At 36.8% G+C, this 22,221-nt stretch overlaps 1 protein-coding gene across 9 annotated transcripts in view; it reads left to right on the top strand.

The window, feature by feature from the left end:
• CEP152 (centrosomal protein 152) overlaps nucleotides 1-22,221 on the top strand; it is a 109,822-nt gene that overhangs the window by 64,031 nt on the left and 23,570 nt on the right. For 3 of the 9 annotated variants that reach the window (XM_070797587.1, XM_070797589.1, XM_070797588.1), the window contains exons 18-23: nucleotides 3,274-3,459; nucleotides 5,429-5,710; nucleotides 8,072-8,203; nucleotides 12,511-13,161; nucleotides 16,711-16,840; nucleotides 20,503-20,670. In XM_070797587.1, coding sequence (XP_070653688.1) covers nucleotides 3,274-3,459; nucleotides 5,429-5,710; nucleotides 8,072-8,203; nucleotides 12,511-13,161; nucleotides 16,711-16,840; nucleotides 20,503-20,670 — 1,549 coding nt within the window. The remainder of the gene's footprint in view (nucleotides 1-3,273; nucleotides 3,460-5,428; nucleotides 5,711-8,071; nucleotides 8,204-12,510; nucleotides 13,162-16,710; nucleotides 16,841-20,502; nucleotides 20,671-22,221) is intronic. The other 6 variants (XM_070797592.1, XM_070797594.1, XM_070797593.1 and 3 more) reach the window with 4 other exon arrangements.

A 22,221-nucleotide genomic window follows, 5' to 3' on the forward strand; every position in this document is an offset into this window, starting at 1 on the left:
AATCAATTTGGCTGTAAAATTTCACCCCCCATAATCGATCAGTTGCAATTAATAGCTGGTACTAACTGGTATTTTGGCTCATGAATTCTTGTGCGCTGTGGCAAGAAGGAAAGTTAAAACTATTTGGGCCTTCCAAAAAAACCTACAAGTTACTTTTTTTCTTTAAAATTTAAACTTATAGTAAAATTGATTCTTTTTTCATTTGATGTCTGGTTTTATAGATTTTTAACCCATGTGTGGATTGAAACAGAATAGTCTCATCACCCTAAAAGACTCCTCTGCACTATCCGCTTGTAGTTATACCCATCCCTCACTTAAAGGGCCAGTGTACCTAAAAGCAGTAAAAGTTGAATTCCTTTCTTCTCTGGATATTCTTTAGTTTTTTTATTTAGATTTATATAAGTCCTTTACAAAGCCTAGTAGCCTTCATAAGCCAGTCAGAATAGAACTCCTTTACATTTATGAGACTTTAATTTTTTCGTATCCTCCAGAATTAGACAAAGATATGTATTTACACACCAGTGTACTTTCCTAGGAATTGTTTCACATTCACACAATGGGAGAATCTTACTAACTTGAGCAAGCTAGGGAACTGTTAGGGTAGTCCTTCTCCACAGAACATGAGTCATTTTCCTTGCAGTTGGTCTTCAGGTCAAGAGCTTTGCTTGGATACAAAATGTATATGACAGGCAGTGCTGTGAGTCCCCAGTTGTATTTCTCTTTTTCATATGTCATCTTTCTGAAACACTCGTTGAGTCAGGCTGCAGGTTAAGTACAAGTTCAATTCCAGCCTTTAAAGCTTCTATTAACAGATGTTAACCTGGCTTGTTCATATACACAGGGACCTTCCAACCGGGTAGTAATCAACAAAGGCTATGGTGGTTCAGACAGTAAAGAATCTGCCTGCAATGTGGCAGACCTGGGTTTGATCCCTGGGTTCAGAAGATCCCCTGGAGAAGGAAATGGCAGCTCACTCCAGTATTCTTGCCCAGAGAATTCCACAGACAGGAGGGCTACAGTTCCTGGGGTTGCAAGGAGTTGCACATGACTGAGTGACTAACACACAGATACACATGAATCTGTAGACAAGGAAAAGATGATCGATGCTGCCATGCATAATAATGCCATTCCTACACAGAAGCTAAGGCTTGCTTATACAGTTGTAATCCATGTTAAATCAGTCCTTAGTTAGATTTTTTTGACTGTCAGAGGCATGTAAAACAAGTTTCAACATTTTAAAACTATCCCAAGTATTCCTTCCCTTGAATGATAAAACTTTTAAAATTAAATATTCCCATAGTATGTTCAAATGACAGATTCCTGTGAGCAATAAATTTGCTTTTCTTCTGTAGAGTTGGAAGCAAGTTTTTCCTCACTGTGGTGGATTGCAGAAATGGCTACACTTTTTTCCTATCCCTGAATGTGGGTCTCTTTGCAGTGTGGCTTTGTAGCTGTTCTCAGTTATAGATAGTCTGTTTCTCTTCCCTTGAATCTGGCCTTGGCCAAATGACTTACTTTGGCTAATGGGATATTAGTAAAAAAATTATGTAAAAAGACATTTATAAAGCATTTATGTGTTGGTCCTTGGAAGCTTGATACTCTTATGAACCCTTTATCCAAGCACCATGTGAAGGATCTGGAATAACCTGCTCGATGATGAGACATGTGACCAAGTCACTGTGTCATCCTGGTGACATTGAAAAAACCACCAGGCATGTGAGTGTTGCCATCTTAGACCATTGTAGCCCCAGGTGTCTGCAGAGATCAGCTGAGTAGGCTCAGGCCATCACCACCACCCAGCTGATGCACAGAATCATGGGAAATAATAGACATTTGTTGTTGTCTCTGTATTGTCTGGTTTATTATGTAGTTAAGCTAATATATTCACACATATAGACACACAGAAAATTAGTAGCAATTTTCTTCTTTCTGTCAAAGGAAATGCAAATACATATAGAAACAACTCCTAAAGGAAAGGCACACACAGATAAGACAATTTGGGGACTTCTTCTACAATCAAAACAAAAATAACAGTGATATATGAGTGTAGATATATAGATAACAGTCTATGATGTGACAACGGACAATTTTCCCGACCATGTGGATGAGACTGTCCTATAGTCCTAGTACAACTGCAGTCCCCATGATGGGACTGAAGAAATGAGTCCCTCAGTCCCTAGGAGGTTTTCCAAAACCATGTAACACTCAGCAAACATAGATAACATCTTCTTGGCATGTACCAGTGGTGGAAAGGACTCAGATAGCAATTAAGACAGAAATAATCAAGGTCAGCTGTGAACTCAAAAAAAATCCAGACAACCATATAGTTACGGGTCAGAAATAATGCCGAAGAGTCAGAACAAAAGATCTGTTGCCAAGTAGCACTAGGTATGTGAGGTGTACTTCCTTGGTATTGTAGTCTGTGGTCTTCAGTGTGTTTCTTCTCATAGCATCTTGGTGGGACTTCCAGAAGACCCATTTGGAAAAACTTTCAAACAAACACTCAGAGATAATTTTGATCTCTGAGTAGAATTTTATTAGAGTTTTCAGATCAATTGTGTTTCTAGAGTAGAAAATATTATAGGAATAGTTCAAATTATTAAATTTTAACTGACATTTGACAGTTCTTATTTGATAATGCTTTAGCTAGTTTTGGTAAAGTTTTGAATTTGATAATGAATAAAGTACTAAGCTGAATTTGTCGAAGGATGCGTAACTTTTAGAATAGAGCAGTAAGAGGCTTCCCTAGAGTTTCAGTGATTAAGATTCCATGCTTCCACTGTAGAGAGCACAGTTTTAATCCCTGATTTGAGGAACTAAGATCCCACATGCCTTGTGCCCTGCCCCTCCACCCCCCAAAAAGAAGAGAGCAATAACTTTGGGCTTATCTGAGAATACAGATCTTCTCAGAAATGTAAATTTTCCTGGGCTGTGATATCTCTCATGTCCCGTGATGGCTGGACTATAAACATAAATGTCAGTTTCACTTTTAAAAAAGGATATTTGGTCTTCTGGGAGTATTTATTTATTAGATGTATTTATTGTACTAGATGCCTTTTCTTTTAATGTATCCAACTGTAAATTTCTTATCCAAATATGTGAGATGTAGGCAAGTTTTTACAAGACAACTTATTCAACTGATTGAGTTAGCATATAGGAAGTTCACTTGTCTCTGTTGCTATTGTCTATTACATGCATATAACTATTATTTTATAAATTTGACTTGGAGAATATTAGTGTCGTATGAGATACTTATTTGAATTTTGTTTAAAGAGACAGCTATTGGAGGAAAGAGAAGAGTATGTAAGGAAACTACAGGTGGAACTTGAAGAAAAGTACCAAGATACCCTTGTGATGGAAAAGGACAAGTGGCTGAAAGAACACGAAAGTAATATTAAACAGCAGGTTGAAAACGAGGTGGTATTAGCGAAAGAACACTGGGATAAGGAACAGAAAGAGGTGTGGGTTAAAATTTCTTTCTAGTCACTATGTTTAAAAAATGTATAGTACTAACTGTTGAGAGATAGCTCTTCCTGAACTGACATTATTTTTAATAGCCAAGTACATATCCAGTATTCTTGCCTGGAGAATCCCATGAACAGAGGAGCCTGGCGGGCTGTAGTCCATGGGGTCGCAAAGAGTTGGACACGACTGAGCAACTAACACACACACACAGACAGACATATATAATCATTCATTTTATATCTTTGAATTGGGCTATTTGCAGTTTATACCAGTTTTATTTTTTAAAACTTCCCACCCCTTAGCTCTTTAGCTTAATTCAGGAAATGTGTTTTGAGGGGTACTTTTTAATTTTTCAAATGAAACAACAATCAAATTTCAAATTTTCAAATTTCATATTGTGAAATGATTCTGATAACTCGAGACCAGTATAATTAACAAATACTTAACATACACTGTGGATTAGAAGATAGAAGTAATCATTGGGTAGGCTTGGAAGTATAAAACTTCTATTAACCTCTGTAGCAAATGAGGTTAAGAAATGCTCATAGTTTCCAAGAAAATGAAGAACCAAATTATGATCTTAAAAACTTAGTTGGAAGTGAAATAAGTTCTCAAACTTACTTAAACTGGGTTATTTTGTCCTTGCTCTTGCTATTAATTTGGGTTGGGGCTATCTCAAAATGGAATCGTAGACCATTGTCCTGTCTTTTGACCTTCCTACTCATCTCCCAAGCCTTCCCTCAAATTTCGTCAGTCAAGTGCTGGCCCCTGAAATTCCTTCACTAGTCATTTTTTAATATAAAAATACATTCTGGAGTGTATCTAGCCATGTATCTATAAAAATACAGATGTCACAAAACAAATGTCCTATTTTTAAATTACTGCAAATTGTTTTTTAGTTGGATTTTTTTAACCAGTTATTTACTAGGTGGAGGAGTGAGACAGCTATAATGCTTTTGTGAGAATGTCAGGAAAGGATAAGTCAAGTAAAGCAATACAGCCAGAAGCTGTGGTAGCCAGGGAAGTAATCTGAAAACCCTGGATACCCAGGAGGTGGGAAACAGAAAAAAGGAAAAGCAAATTTTGCTATTTCACAATTTTGCCCACTACTAATTATATTTGGGTCCATCCTACTATACTGCTGAAAGTCATATTATTAAGACATTCTTGCAATAATGCCCTCCTCTTGAATGCACAGCTGACTCAGTGCTGCTAAGTCACTTCAGTTGTGTCCAACTCTGTGTGACCCCATAGACGGCAGCCTACCAGGCTCCCCCGTCCCTGGGATTCTCCAGGCAAGAACACTGGAGTGGGTTGCCATTTCCTTCTCCAATGCATGAAAGTGAAAAGTGAAAGTGAAGTTGCTCAGTCGTGTCGACTCTTCACGACCCCAGGCTACTGCAGCCTACCAGGCTCCTCTGTCCATGGGATTTTCCAGGCAAGAGTACTGGAGTGGGGTGCCATTGCCTTCTCCATGACTGTGCAGTTTATTATAACAAACAAGATTCTAATGTGTTCAAGTAAGTCAAACTATTTTTTAAATTGTTCAGTTTTAGGTTCGTTAATTATACTTAACCCATGCCTACTTTGTGGAAACTCTGATATTGATGGAAAATCATGTATTCATAGCAGAGATTTTCTTCATTTTTTTCCTTTTTAATCATAGCATCATTGTAGTGGCAATGTGAAAGTTTCCATCTTGAGAGCAAGATTACCTGATCTTATACAACATACTTAAATCTCCCATGTGATTTGTGTCCCGTAGATAAAGTCAAAGAGTAACTTTCAGGATTTCTGTGAGGATATGTTCTCACTGACTACATTTCGAAACTTCACGTGATTACTGCAGCAATGTCCAGATGGTTCGCAAGCCATCTGTGGATGCTTTTTTGGCTACCTATTAACTCTAGTTTTTGCTTATTTGAATATTTTTCTCTTCATGTGATTTTTCTTCTGAAAACAGATCAAACAAGAACTGATCCAACAGCTTGAAAAGGAGTGGCAGTCTAAACTGGATCAAACTGTAAAGGCAATGAAAAAGAAGACCTCAGATTGTTGCAGCCAAACGGACCAAGAAACCACCACTGATGTTATTTCCAAGAAAGAGATGGCAATCATGACAGAAGGAAAGAAGCGAAAGATCCAGCAAAATTTAGAGCAAGCGAAGGAGACAGCCATCAAGGGGGACTTGAAGAAACTTGAGTTTGAACTGGAACTCAAATATTGTGAAAATATTGCCAAACAGGTAATAGGCAGGTTTACTATAGCAAAATTATTGGAACTGCCTAATGAAACCTATAAAGTGCTGCCACTGAACTTGTTCATAAATTTATACTTCAATATTTTCTGCACCCTAGGGTAGAGTAACAATCGTATGTTCTAAAATTTTCACTATATTTCTGTCGCAAAACTGTCGACTCTCAGTTTTTCTATATATTCTTTCAGTGTACAAAATGTTTGCTCCTCTGAGGTTGGTCTAAATATTAAGATGACTGAGGTTAATGCTGATGGTTTGACATCTGAATGAAGCACAATTTACTTATGTATCTTTCGTATCTAACTGTATGGAAAGTATTTTGCTTAAGTAGTTATAAATAAGTAAGCTTAAAGTGAATAAGATATTTAACAATATTTGTATTGAGACTTGAATCTGGAAGCCTGCCCTTTAAATGCAACTTTGTCTAAATCCTGTGGCCAAAAAGTGGTGTCATCACCTCCCCTTGGAAGCACTCAAAAAGGTAGCTCCTTTTTAACTGGGGCCTGTTACTTGCTTCCAAGAAAGGTCAGACAGAGAAAAGCATAGCTCTGTGTTAATGGAATAAAGCTGAGTTATTATTTTGTCAATATTATCTATTACAGTGATGCTTAAATTTTTTGTTCTCAGGATGTCTTTACAATTTTACAAACTGAAGACTTGAAACAGCTTTTCCTATCTTGGTTGTATATATTTTTTTACTGTATTGGAAAAAAAATGTAAGAAAACTTTAAAAAATAAGAGTCCTCATGCACATTTGCCTTTGGCTGTCAGGGAAGTGACACATTATATAGTGTGTAGCCTCTGGAGAACAGTACTATATACATGTGAAAGAATGGGAGTGAAAAAGACAAAGAAGGTCCAAATATTTTGATAATTTTGACCTCAGAAACCTGACAAGGTTTCTAGCCCTCAGAGATCCTCGGACCTTAATATAATATTATTTATTATATATTTTAAAATTTTAGATCTGTTACTTAATGTAAAGTCTTAATACCTGAAGTAAAATTAAAAAAAAAATACATACTCTGCTTTTGATAAATACTTGAAGTTCTGCCTATCTGTTAAATTGTTATACATGATTTTACAAGGGATCCTGAAAGTATGGAAGCATAGGCAAGTGTATGTAATTGTATTAAGGACATTTTCAGTCAGTTAAAAAAATAATTTTCTCAGCTGTTTAAGTTTTAAACAGAGTTAATAAAGTGTTTTATTGGCAAAGAGACATATTTAAGGGTGCTGGTTTTGTATTTATATAATTAAGATCTTGTGAAGAAAAACAAAAAGCAGGATGTTATAGAAAGGAAATGTTTGCAGTAACTTATGAAGGAATATAAATTTCTGTAGGAGTTTTATCTTTTCTGCATGTTTTTAACTCCCTAGAATTTACCTATAAATTTATTTAGCATCTTAGTGACAAATTCAGCCCCTTACATCAACTCTGCTTTTGTGTATATATATGGTCATATGTATATCTTGATATTTTGAAAAAGGCAATAGGAAAGATTATTTAATAAATGATCTGTGGTAACCTGTAATGGATTTACAACCAGATCACCCTCATAATTCAAGCCTTATATTTTTGCTTGACTTGAAGTATCCCCCTTACTTTATAGTCACACATTCATCCTTGACAGCAAGAAAAATTGCCGAGTGCAAGGCTCTAAACTGTCTTGGTGCATTTGCCTGTGTGCGCATGTTGATGCGTCAGGCACGAGGACTGAGATGGTGGTGGGTGTCCTGATCGGACAGAGGCCAACACCAAGCAAGCTTCCTGTGTTTCTTCTTTTTCACCCTGAGATGAATAAAAGTTTGTTGGAAGTGGGAATTTGTATAATTTTCTATTAATGGTGGTGGTGGTGGTTTAGTCACTAAGTTGTGTCTGACTCTTTGCAACTCTATGGACTGTAGCCCACCAGGCTTCTCTGTCCATAGCATTTCCCAAGCAAGAATACTTGACTGGGTTGTCATTTCCTCCTCAAGGGATCTTCCCTACTCAAGGATTGAACCCTGATATCCTGCATTGCAGGTGGATTCTTTTTCAGGTGGATTCTTTACTGACTGAGCCACCAGGGAAGCTCTTTCTATTAATTGTAGTGGCCATTAAACATGTATAGTTTTCTGCTTCCTGGTTTGGCACTTGCATGGGCCAGTATGGAACATTTAGAACAGAAGGATTGAATTCACTGCTGGGGATAAAGGTTGGGGGGGGGGACGACTTGAAATCAGTTTACTCCAGTGCAAAACAGTGTAAAATACACAGGAAATCATAGAGGCTTCCTGCAAATGGGATCTTTCTGAAATTGTATACCTTACTTTACCTCCCTGTCTCTTGCAATTGCTCTCCTGAAGGTAGAAACAGCTGTGCAGAATGCTCGTCATCGGTGGCTGGAAGAACTGCCAGAGCTCGCAGAGTATAAAGCACTTGTAAGAGCAGAACAGAAGAAGTGGGAGGAGCTACAAGAGCAGTCAGTGGCCAAACGGGTAAGAGCTCTCCTGGGAACAACCTTCTCGAGGACCTCATCTTGGTCCCAGGGACTCCTACCTGCTCACAGCATTGTGGAAGGATTACATGCGATAGTGCCTATTAAGCATTAGCTCAGGACCCAACTAGTGGGATCTGTTCTCATCAGTATCATGTAGTTGAGGGGAAGAGAATGTGTTTCAGAGTCAATGAAACTCTCACAATCTGGGGACCTACCCATGGAACAAAATCTTTTTCTACTTTGCCGTATTTTTAGGAGAATCAGAGAGCAGTTAGCTATATATCCTTTCACACATGTAACTGTTGTTTTATGTGCTGTGTCAGTAGTCTTATACTTTCCTTGGTAAATAATCAGCACTTCTTTCCAGAGATGTCATGTTGCTTGACTAGAAGTATCAGGTATTACAACCATTTGTATTCTCCCAACTTACTTTATTACTATAAACCAATTCTAGTCAGAATACCAATAAACTGAACTTAGTTTTGAAATTTGACACAATAATTTGAACATTTATTTGGAAAACTGAAAGGGCTAAGAAATTTAAAATATTCTGGAAAAGAAATAGTAGTCCAGCCCTAACACTTAATAGAATATATTGGAAAGCAACAATTCAGACAGTGTTGAGTCACAAAAATAGAATTCTTTTTCATTCAGTACTATACAGACTTTGAAGATAGGTCCAACCACTAATAAAAACTTAATTGTTTCAAAACATGGAATGAGGAATTATTCTATATTAAGTAGTCTTATGATAGCCAGATAGCACTTTGGAAAAATTGTTTTCCCGCCCCAAACATCACAATAAACTCGAGGTTGATTCAGAAATTAAGCATTTTAAAATGAAAGTATAGGAAAATTAAAAGAAATTGAATATTTCAGATTTGCATCATAATTCGGCAGTAAAGCAACAGGCACAGTAGCAAAGACAGATAAATAGGATAAAATATGTACACCACTTAAAACATTTTTGTTTATGTAATAAAATTAAAAGAGGGGATAATAAAAATAAGGGAAGTAAGTGAATCAAATAGAACCATTATATGTGATAAGAAAAACAATACAAATTTATGAGAAACAATCTATGGATAAGTACCCCAAATATATGGACATACAGTCTTCATGAGAAGTCCAGAAATACCAAGTTTGAGGTGCTATTTTATGCCATATGTTTGTATCCTCTCTTAATTATAATACACAAAATATAATAGATTGCAGTTTCAAGCATATATTGTCACAACAATTTTGGAAAATAATGTATGTAATAGACATTGTAAATGAATCATATATTGTATTCATAGTCTTATATTCCACAAATTACTTAAGGAATAATTCAGCATAAGTAAAAAAAAAAAATCTGTTTCAATATTTTTCTCAAGTTATATGGTGGTACCTGGATGTTCACTATAATATTCTCTGTATTTTTTTAGTTGTTGTTCAGTTGCTAAGTTATGTCTGACTCTTTACAACCCCATGGACTGCAGCACTCCAGGCTTCCCTGTCATTCACTCTCCCAGAGTCGACTCAGACTAATGTCCATTGTGTTGATGATGCCGTCCAACCATCTCATCTTCTGTCACCCCCTTCTCCTCCTGCCATCACTCTTTCCCAGCAACAGGGTCTTTTCCAATGAGTTGCTATTTCAAAACGGAATTTAAGAGGTAGAGAGAAAGAGGAAACTCTATGATGATGTACATATGTCTCTTAGAGTTCAGAAGTTAAGGATAAGTTCCGTAAGAACACAGAGTCCTGAATGAATATATGTGAATGTAGAAATACAGAAGCAAGAGGACCGTGTGTTGCTTCTCAAACTTTGAACAGGCATGAGAATCACATGGAGGAGTTGTTAGAGCAGATTGCTGGGCTTTGCTCCTAGAGATGCTGATTTGATGGTTCTAGAATGAGTTAACATGTTGTAAATCCTTCCTCTAAGCCAATGAGGTAGGCAAGAGCCAGTTTTTCAGCACTGGCTGAAAAGTTCTTGTAAGATTAGAGGGATCCATCAAAATCTGTGGAAATTTAAAGCCAGTTTCCAGAATCCAAAAGTAGTCAAGTTGGTTCAGTGGTTCCTCAACTTTGCCGCACATTGGAAAAACTTGAGAATCTTTAAAAAATGTTGCTCCCTGGCTCCCACCCGTAGGCTTTATGTTTTAATTGGTACAGGGTGTGGCCTGGGCATCAGTCAGGATTTTTAACAGCTCCTCAGGTGATTCTAATGTGCAGCAATGTCAGGAAGCACTAAATCAATTAATGCTGCCCAATTCTCCTGTAAAATTTTATAGGAGAGGTTGTATAGTTTTGGTGAGGTTGGGCGAGTCACTCAATTTCCCTGGGACCTGACCCCTCCACCCTAGTTACCTGTTGATCATTTCCAGGCATTCACTGTGACATGCCCTGTTTTCCTCCTTGGGAAAGGAAATATGTTTCACATTGCTACTGAATTATTTTACTGGTGGTAAAAGAATTTTGCTATGAATTCCTTTGTAAGGCTCATCTTAGATAGTGGGTTCCTTTAGTAAACTTAAAGTATGATTCAAAATTTTTGACTTATATCCAACTATTTAGGAACACATTTTATTGAGTAAAGATATATAACGTGTCTAGGAATCTATATTGGAGAAGGAAATGGCAGCCCACTCCAGTGTTCTTGCCTGGAGAATCCCAGGGACGGGGGAGCGTGGTGGGCTGCCGTCTATGCGGTCGCACAGAGTTGGACACGACTGAAGTGACTTAGCATAGCAGGAATCTATATAGTTGAAGACATTTGCTATAATTGTGTAATAGCTGAGAATTAAGGAAGCTGACCCTCCATCTCCATAGCCACAGTGTATATATGGTATTATATGGTATTGGTTCATAGTGGTCACCACCATCTAGGCCAGACCAATTCTTCTTTTGCATTTGTATCCTTGTGGCTTCTCTGATTTAGTCCAGGGAATATTAGAAGTGAAAGGAACTTGAGGTTATCATCTAATCTGCTTGTTATAGAAGACAGTGTAAAACAGATGAAGAAATTTTCTAAGCCTGTGCAGCCAAGAGTAACAGTAAATACATAATATTTTCTGAGTCGTATTGTTTGCTATGCTCTGGACTAAGTGCTTTAAATGAATTACTTACTTTTGTCATTTAATCTTAAAAAATCTTAAATAATTTTTTGCTTATTTAAATAATTTAAATTAAATAAATAAATAAATTATCAGATGGGCATTGTAATTGTCTCCAGATTATAGATGAGGAAATTGAGGATCAAAGAAGTTGAGGAATGAAAAGTTGTTAATTTTAGCAGTTTATCTCCAGAGCCTATATTATATGAGGCTGCCTCTGTAGTCCAAGTCAGGATTTGAGCTAGAGCTCAGGATTTTTGTTCCCCTGTTAATTTTTGCTTGTGTTCTATTGATGCCTATGATCTACTCGTCCTGTTATTCTGTTACAAAGAAAAATTAGATTAATGAAAAAATGACTTTTCTGTTTGATATTTTATGAACTGATTTAAGCAGTAGAATTGCATTAAAATACATTATGTTTGCCAGCAAGTTATTGTTCAGGTAAGTGTTACATTCTTAAAAATAGTAAGATTTCCTTATGAGGCTGCTTTTTGCTTTACATAAAAGATGATTTATTTTTGGGCGGCTTAGATTTGAGATAGCATCTGTATTAAAATACAATTTTTTTTTCTAAAATTAGTTTCAGATAATTATGTAATTGTATATTTTTTGGTCACTTTAAATTTCTAGTTATCCATATAGAAATGGATGTTTTATTTTTTAATTTTAATTTTAAAATTTTATTTTTGTCTTAAGTAAGACAAAAATATTAGATGATTTAAAATGAGGGCAAAGATCCTCACATTGAGTGTAATTATATTTTAGGACCAGCTAATGTCTTATCTCGGAGAAGGCAATGGGACCCCACTCCAGTACTCTTGCCCGGAAAATCCCGTGGACGGAGGAGCCTGGTGGGCTGCAGTCCATGGGGTTGCTAGGAGTCGGACACGACTGAGCGATTTCACTTTCACTTTTCACTTTCATGCATTGGAGAAGGAAATGGCAACACACTCCAGTGTTCTTGCCTGGAGAATCCCAGGGACGGCGGAGCCTGGTGGGCTGCCATCTATGGGGTTGCACAGAGTCGGACACAACTGAAGTGGCTTAGCAGCAATATCTTATCTAAATTTACTTTTTCTCTTTAATTTTGATTTTAAATCTCTTGTTTGACAAGTTCAAAGATTAAACCAAACAGTAACTTTAATTTTTTTTATTGATGAAAAGAATCATAAAAATTTTCATTATATATTGTTTTACCCTTTAGATATTGTTTGCTGTTTCTGAAGCTAAAGAGAAATGGAAAAGCGAGGTTGCAAATATGAAGAAAAATGTCACACCTGGAAAGGAAATGGAAGAGAAGATTCATTCTCTGCAGAGAGAGCTTGAGTTAAAGAATGAGGAACTCCCCGTGGTTGTCAGGGCTGAGCTGGCAAAGGCCCGGAGTGAATGGAACAAAGAAAAGCAAGAAGAAATCCACAGAATTCAAGAACAAAATGAGCAAGATTACCGGCATTTTTTAGATGACCATCGAAATAAAATTAATGAAGTGCTTGCTGCAGCTAAGGAAGATTTTATGAAGCAAAAGACTGAACTACTTCTTCAGAAGGAGACAGAATTACAGACGTGTCTAGACCAGAGCCGCAAAGAATGGACTATGCAGGAAGCCAGGCGGATCCAACTGGAAATCCATCATCATGAGGAAGACATCCTAACTGTCTTGGAGTTTCTCTTAAAGGACACACTGAAGGAGCAAGCCAGTGGTTCAGAGAGTAAGCCTCTTTTGGAACTCTTGTCGACTTGTTCTTCGAAATGGATGTCTGTGCAATATTTTGAAAAACTAAAGGCCTGCATACAGAAAACATTTCAAGATATACTCTCCTTACTTATAGAAACTGTTGACTCAGACTGGGGGAAGGTATGTTCCTGATAAGTGAAAAGAGCTATGATACAACGTCATGTATGATTATTGAAGTTGCATTTGGTATTTCTTCCTTTCCTCATTCTCCAGTTTAATAGATGTGAGACTTATGTTTTTACTTGTGGTTTAAAAAATCTCTAGCAAATTCAAAGGATTGCAATATTTTATTTTTTGCCCCCAAAACTTTGCTCCTTCGTAGTGCCACAAATATGAGCAGAGCTTTTATTTTCTAGATATCTTTTTTTCCTAACAAAACAAAACAAAACCCATGCTGTTCTTTGTAAGGACCTCAGATTTCAGAAATAGAATAACTGTCATTCCTAGTTTTGGGAGGCATGACAACTTTAAGAAACATGCATCGTATTAAACTAGAACCTCTAAGGAGTTTGAAAGCCTATTGCTTACCCTTGAATTTATATCTCGTGCAGGCAAAAAAACACTGAGTCCAAAGAATATTGTTATAGAAATAAACAAGTAGAGGTACGGTTTAATCACACAAAACTCTGAGGCAGAGTTTTGTTGGTATACTTTGTATGTGCATGTAGAATGGATTAGTTGTATTCTTTTCATTGTATAAGTATTCTCTGACACCAGCTTTTAGTTTGTGTGGAAGATCTGATAAAACCAAAGTCTTGCTGCCTTATCAATAAAGACATTAGATATACATGAAAATTCCAGAATGGTATTCTAGCCATTGTGAGCAGCCAATGTTAACATTTGGTATTTGAGGTAGAAAAAAATGCCAATATTGTAAGTTTTGTCTGATTGAAAAGTTGAAACACGAGTTAAAATTCATTAAAATATTGTGATTAAAGATTTTCAAGGCCAGGATTGAGTGTTTGGTATTAATACCTACTGAAAAGAATTACAGGCTACAGAAAAGAAAATCTGAGTTCCAATCCCATACTTAGTGATATCTAGTTTATTACCTTGGGTAGTCATTAAATTATAGTTGCTCATCTGAAAAATAAAATACAAATCCCTGGTCTAATTCCTTGGATTTTGGTAGGATACAAATGACACAGCTTGGTCTTTCTGCATCTTGCATTTGAAACAATGCAGAATTGTAGATCCAAAGGAACCTGAAAGGTCAGTCTACCCCATCCCAATTCAACCCAGTTGATATTTTTATTCTTGATTTCACAAAGATGTTACTGCCTAATAGTTACTTTTAGTGTAAAATTCACTGGGCAAGACAAATTCCCTTGAATACTACTAAAAATACTTTATTGAGAATTTTTGGATAAAGTATATAATTAAGAAAAATTATTTATGGCAACTTAAAGGGTAAGAAGTGATGGGAAGATCATGTTACATGCTTTCAAGTTTGCTTTCCTGAAGCAAACTTTTGTCTACTGTAAAAGTCAAGAAACTCACAACACCATTCTTCTAATGTTAACATATAATCAAACCTGGGGTCTTTTTATAGGGCTTATAGTTGTGCAGGCTTCCCAGTTGGCACAGCAGTAAAGAATCTGCCTGCCAATGCAGAAGACACAAGAGATATGGGTTTGATCCCTGGATCAGGACGATCCCTTGGAGAAGGAAATGACAACCCACTCCAGTATTTTTGCCTGGAAAATTCCATGGACAGAGGAGTCTGGTGTGCGACACAGTCCATGGGGTCACAAAGAGTCAGACATGACTGAGTGACTGAGCACACATAGTTATGCGAGCAGGATAAGATCCTCTGTATGACTTTATGTGTCTTACACATATATGGAGACAAATTCACAGAATTTGGCTCAGAACTTAGACTTCTGCAGCTTATGTTGAGTGGGATCAGATTCCGTTCTTGGGAAAAGGGTGACTCTGAAATGTCTTATTTGGCATTTGTTACAGAAATTTGTCACAGAAGAGTAGTACTCAGCCTTCTGCTGTCTTAGAGTTAACTCTGCTCAGGACCTTGAGATAAAGCAATGATTAAAAAGCAGTGATTATAAATTTGCAATATAAGTGCCGTAAATGTGAAGAACTATGATTTATAATTAATTAAATTTGTGGTTTTTGAACTTCTCATGAAACTTAAGACTGGAAAAAAGTGATCAGTATATATAAAACAAGTCCTCATTAAAATTACTTAAATGTCAAGATTTAATTAAAAAAATTTTTTTTTCAGCTTTATTGAACTAGAATTGACAAATAAAATTGTAAGATGTTTAAGGTATATATCATGGTGATTTACTATACATATACGTCGTGAAAAGATCTTCCCAGGTAGCACACTGGTAAAGCATCTGCCTACCAAGTAAGAGATGCAAGAGATTTGGGTTCGATCCCTGGGTGGATTCCACCATTTAGTTAATTAACACATCCATCACCTCACCTATTTACTGTACTTTTTTGTTGGTGAGAACAATTAAGTTTAGATTATCAAGATTTTAAATGGTGAGGTTGTAATGAATTAAAAATACAGTTTCCAATAAAATGAATGCCTTATCAAACGTTATTTATATTTATATACTAAGTATATTAATATAGCAGTTCATAATGACTAAAAGAAAAGAGAAATAGCAATTGGAACACTATTTTTAAACAAATTTAAGGATGTATGGTCTTACCACCAATGTCAAGTTAAAACTAAGACAAAAAGATTGCCCCTTTTTTTGCCATCTTGGCTTTTCTCCGGTTCTGAGCAGAAATTGGAAACATTAGCTGCCTTTGGGATCATTTTTTATTACTCCTTTGGCCTCAACCTTATACAGTGTCTTGATTGCCTGGAGTTTGCAGTCTTTGTACCTATTGACCTCTGCTTCTGTTGGGCTGCATGGGTAGCTTTCCTGACAGTGATTCAAAATCAAGGCTTCCAGAATAAAGCATATATAAAGTATTGTAAGTAATTAAACAAGACAGCTTTCTCAAGATCATCTGGTCTGTTTGGTATTCACTAGTTGTCCAAAATCGGAAAATATGTTGCCTTAAAAAAATGTCCCACCATTAATGAGTTAGTAGCTGTGTTGCCAGAACAGAGACTAGAATACAGAAATGTTCAATAAATACTAGTGAGGAAATGGTCTTGTACAAGATTTTCACTTAGGTGAGCCTCAGTTTCTCTCCTTAACATTAGAATTGAACTGTCTTTCCTTGTCAACAAATGACAACATAAAGTACTTAGATACATAGCATACTATGTAAGTTTCAAAAATTTTTATTGTTACTTTCAATTCATGGAAGGCATAAGCTTAGTATTATAAATTTCTAATGAATTTGCTCCCTGTTGCAGTGAAAATGTTTTAGATTTTCAAGAACAATTCTGATTGCTCATGTCAGTCCTATGGGTTGATCACGTTAACTGTTAAAATATCTTAAAATGCAAACAATATCTCCATCTGTCCCATAGCTAGTCTACTAGTCCTCTGTTGGATAACGGTCTGATTTGGAACGTACAATCACAGGAATCTAGCTGATGGTGATGATAGTATTCACGTAAAACCTTAAGAAAAATGTTGATAGTTTAGGCCAGATTTTTTTAAGGCTGTGTTTTCTTTTTATATTTTTAATATTAGCATTTTAATAGGCATTAACTATGAAGATAATCTGTTTCAGAGAAATATGACCAAGATCTCTAAGGATCCTGCCACGGGCAGAGGAGACCCTGGAGTCCAGGCGATGCTTCCTGCGCCTACGTCTGGACACCATGCTCTGCCTTTGGCGGCCGTACAAGAAGCAGAAGCTGGTAATGGGATTCTGTTCCTACTCATCTTTGCAATATCCATAATTCCAGTTCCTGGGGGTTGCTTTGAGGATGAAAGGAAATCAAAGATGTGTACAGTTTTCATGAGTGAACAAATGGGTGATATGACTGCTACTTTATATGTATCCTCTCCCTAGGTTCGTTTTATATTAGAAGACAGGGTTGCTGTAGGCCCTCAAATTTCTTCTCTTTTCATGGTCTTCCCTCCATTCTTGAGTGACTCGTATTATAAAGGTAATAATGAAAATTTTAGTAGAGCGGTCATGTTTTCATTCCCTGGCTTTGTTGAGAAATCAGAGGCTACACCTAAGAGAATTACATAAGAGAATTGCCAAATCACTGAGACTTTTCTATTCAGGTTACTGAAGCTTATTTTAGCTATGTTTAATAGAAATCTTTCTAAAGTGTATTAAATGTTTTCTGATGTATTGGGGGTTTTCTTCAGGTGTAGGCAGTGTTTTATCTCTTCCCCTCTACCACCTGGCACATAGTGAATGGCACATAGTTTGTGTTCCTTGAATATCTGATGAATTAATAATTTATCTTAGTGACTTAGAGTTGTTAGTTTGAAAAGAATTGCACTGTGCTGCAGCCCCTTGAGTTATTCAGAGCTCACTGGGGAATCTGGGCATATACTGTCCATTTACTGGGATTTTGAACTAGGAACTGCTGTACTCCTTGTAAGTTCCAGTCCTCGTAGGACATCCACCCTTTGTAGCCTGCTCCCTCCCTCCACCTACAAACTATACATACTTTTTCTGTTTCTTGTCTGCTGTCCCCATTGTAACCTGGAAAAGAACTAAGGCTTGCCAGAGGAAATCATGTACAAAGTGAATAACCTTAGTTTCCACACTCTCAAATTCAGTAGGTATATTACCAGAGTCCTAGAGAACATCTGCTTTTTCTAAGACATCAGCTGACTGCTATTTCTCTCATCGTCTGACCAGAGACCCTCTTCCCTTACCTCTAGGTTTTAGATGGTTGCAAATGTCTTTTTGCCAATTAAGAAAATACTAATTCAACAATTAGGGTAATACTATTCTAATTTGTATTTTGTTTCCTACTTTTCAATGTCATTTTATATCTGTTGTTATATTTAGAATAACTTGAAAGTTACTTCCTAATTTGTGAAATGCATAGAAATGAGTTTTAGATATCGTTTGGCTTTGGGAGATCCAGTCAATATGAAAGAAATCAGTTTTGACTTAGGACAAATCAGACTATAGAAGGATTTACATTCTTTCTTTAATCTTTTTTTTCCCTAAAAACAAACACATTAACATCAGAAAGGGTTGAATAATCCAAAACATTTACTATGTGACCAAGCCCGTCACCAGAGAGTACCGCTGTTAGTAGTGTGATTATATTCTCTTAATATTTTATCATTTTTAAAACTAATTTAAATATTAATTATGAAATAATTGATACATGCAAAAAATATGTGTAATGCACATGTAAGTTATCAACCCAACAAACAGGAACCCACTATTTGACTTAGGAGGTAGAACATCACCAGTACTGTTGAAGATGCCTGTGTTTCATCATCATTCCATCCCTGTAACTTCCCCACCAACTGAGGTAATAAATATGCTGACGTTAAAAAAAAAAAAATTTCCTTGCTTTTCTTTATGTTTTGACCAAATACAGGTATCCTCAAAAAGCTATTGCTTTGTCTTTTAACATTATAAAAATAGTTTAATACTTGTTTTAGTCTTTGTAACTTGTTTTTTTCCCACTTAATATTGAGCTTCTAAAATTTGTCTTTGTTAATGTATATGGCTCTGGTTCATTCATTTTCATTGTTGTATAGTCTTCTGTTGTATGAATATAGTATAATTTATCTATTCTCTTGTCGATGGGCATTTGGCCTGGTTTCCAGTTTTACAAAACAGTACCTTCAGTGAAGTGTGTAAGTGCCATGTATGGTGATGTTTCATTAATTCATTGATGTTTGTAAACATAAATGATACCATTTGAAAGAAACTGAAAAGTAAGAAGAGAGCTAAGAATAATTTTGCTAGACCAGTGTTTTTACATCAACATTTTAGATACTGGCCTCTGAGCCTGTGCCAGTTTGTATTCCTACTTCATTATATCAGTTATATTAATAGTAACAATCTGTATCATGTTTGTATATTACTTAAATTTTATAAACTTTATATGTTACTAGTAGCCATAGCTATTCCTTATTGTATACTTGCTCTATGCCAGGTTCTGTGCCAGACAATATTTGTACGTTTATACCTCCTGACAGTTTTATATCTTTTTTTTTTTTTTAATTTGGAGATAATGTCAAATCTTACAGAAAAGTTGCAAAAATAAAAATAGTTGCAAAGATCACTCGTATACCCTTAACATAGATACACTTAGTGATAACATATTACCCCATTTGTCTTCCTCCGTGTGTACATGTCTGTGAACATTTCATTTCTTTCTGAACCATTTGAGGATAGGTCATATACATTATAGGGCTTCCCTGGTGGCTCAGATGGTAAAGCATCTGCCTACAATGCGGGAGACTCAGGTTCAATCCCTGGGTTGGGAAGATCTCCTAGAGAAGGAAATGGCAACCCACTCCAGTATTCTTGCCTGGAAAATCCCATCGATGGAGGAGCCTGTTAGGCTACAGTCCATGGGTTGCAAAAAGTCGGACACAACTGAGCGACTTCACTTTCACTTTCACTATATACTTTATGCCCTTTTACCCCCAAATACTTCAGTGTGTATTTTCCCAAAAATAGGGATTTTTCTTACATACTTCAGTATAGTAAATTTAACATTAGATGAAAATATGTGTTACATAGTTTTATCAATCTGCTCTTTGTATTCTAATTTTGTCAATTGACCTAACAAAGTCTTTATAGCATTTTTTCCCCTTACGGTACTGCAGTCCGTCCGGGGTCACGTATTATATTTAGATGTCACGTCTCATTAATCTCTCTTAATCTAGGGTATTTCTATGGCCTCTCTTTGCCTTTTATGACATTGATATTTTTGAGAGCTATATTCTTCACTCTCCCCAAAACCTGTCAACCCCTGGCTTTTAATAGAACTTTCCTCATTTTGAGTTTGTCTGGTGTTCATGATTTGTCCTGGATTGTGTTTTCTTAGTTGGGCCACTGCACAGGTGGTGTGATACCACACCTGGAGATGTGTGATGTTCATCTTTCTTGTTGTCCAGTTTCTTCACTGTATAATTACTGTGTTTTTTTTTCTCCCTCACAGCTAATGAGGAATCTGTGGGGAGATACTTTCAAGACCATAAAAATGTCTTTCTCCTAGCAAAATATTCTAGTCTCATCTTGAATGTACCCTGTCTCAGTACTGGAGTCAGCCATTTCTTGAAGAACCCTGGTTCCTTTTAGTGGACAATTGTATTCGATACTAAGATCTGAGCATTGTGTTTCAGAGCAGTTTTTAAAATAGATGATATTATTCAATTTTCCATATTAGGAAACTGAGTCTCAAAGGTTCAGTAACGCAACAGCTGGTAAATAGTGAAAACAGGATTTAAATTCAAGTCTCTTTTTCTTAAGCATCATACTTTTTTCAGTTACACTATAACCTTTAGTCATGTGATCTGGTTTCCTTCCTTCTCGTAGTCTAAATTGATATAAAAGTGTGCTATCATTTAATTTTTGCAGATGAGAAAAAGATCCTTGAAATTAAAGATTCACGCTGTGGACACTGCTTCCAAGAACTTGAAAATGCAAAGCAGGAATGTCAAGATCTGAAAAGAAAACTGGAGAAATGCTGTAGGCATCTTCAGCATTTAGAAAGGAAGCACAAAGCTGTAGTGGAAAAAATCGGAGGTTAGCATTTGAAGTAACACTGCTACAAGTGTAAATCTCCTCGATCCTGGTTGGAATATTCAAATGTGACATTTTAGTTAATGGAAGCACTGATTATCTTTGGGAATTACATTAACTAATTCGGATCTTATTTTTATTAGGCAAAAAATTATTATTGAAGTTGGTCCTTCTCTTTTTGATTGAACAGCTTTTGAGTGCTTAATGTGTGTCAAGCAGTGTTCTAGGCACTGAGGGTACGACAGTGAAGACATCAGACAGAATTCCACTTCTGATGAGATGTACAGGACTGTGTTCTCTTGCTTCAAGAAGCTTATCATTAAAAGAGGAGAACTGAAAACATTAATGAATAATTGCAGCTCTGGGTAGCTGGCAGTACATTCATGTAAACTAGGAAGAAAGGATGTTAGTTGATTCTACCTCCTATTAAAGTTAAGCAAGGCTTGACTAAGCCTTGAAAGATGAATGTGTTTGCCAAAGAGAATGGCATTCCAGGCAGAGGGAAGAGACATGAACCAAGGCGTCTGGGTCTGATGTGGCCTCCTCTCTGTCCATTCTTCACAGTGCTGTCAGGGAGTTGTCTAAAAGGCCTGTCTTCTGCCTTTTCCTATTGCCCTCTTGAAGAAGGGAGCTATTGGGCTCACAAGGCTGCTCCCTCTTACCTTTCACAGGGTGTTGACTTATACCCTGTGCTCTATATTCCTTACCTTTGAAATATTTCAGATGCCCTAGCTGGTCAGGAATTTTCTTTTACAATATTGTCATTCTGTCCTATGCTTTCCCCTCTCATTCTTATTTTGGCCCTACTCTTGCCCATCCTTTAGAATTCAATTGAGAAGATATCTTGTCTGCAGAGCCTTGATTTTTACCAGTGTGGGCTAGTTGGTCTGCTTCTGTGTGGCCTCAGGACGTTTGTCTCCTCCTCTGTTAACATTCTGTATCTCACTTTTTGATTACTTGCCCAGCATCTTTTTAACCTGTAGATTTGTTGAGATATGATCTCATTTATCCTTAAAGTCTGGTACCCATTATATACAAGACAGTAATAAATGCTTGAATGAAGGAAGGACTGAATGCAAGGGTCCCAAACTATGTTTCATCCAGACCCAGGCGGGTAGGTTCACTTTTTTCCTCCATTCACCTCTGTCACTTGCTTAGACAACAGTCATCTCTTTCTGCTTCCAGTCTTGCCCCTCCAATCCATTCTCCATCAGGAAGCTAGAGCAGCCTTTTAGAAAAGTAAATATGGCTGTGACACTCTGTTGTTTAAAGTGCCTCAGTGGCTTGTCTGGCCCTCGGTGTAAAACACAATTTGACATAATTTAAGAAGCCCTCCCTGATCCCACTTCTGCCAGCCTTTCAGGCTCATCTCCTGTCCAGCCCTCTTATTCTCTCACAGCTGTGGCAGGGATTTCACTGACTCTCTGGGCCCTTGTGCACCTCTTCCTTTACCAACAGCATCTGTCTCCCCATCCTGGTCACAATGCCTGGCTAACTCCTACTCGTCAACCCCCTGGGACATGATTTCCCTATAGAGGCTTTCCTAAGCACCCC

Source organism: Bos indicus, chromosome 10 (assembly GCF_029378745.1).
Source record: "Bos indicus isolate NIAB-ARS_2022 breed Sahiwal x Tharparkar chromosome 10, NIAB-ARS_B.indTharparkar_mat_pri_1.0, whole genome shotgun sequence".
NCBI lineage: Eukaryota > Metazoa > Chordata > Mammalia > Artiodactyla > Bovidae > Bos > Bos indicus.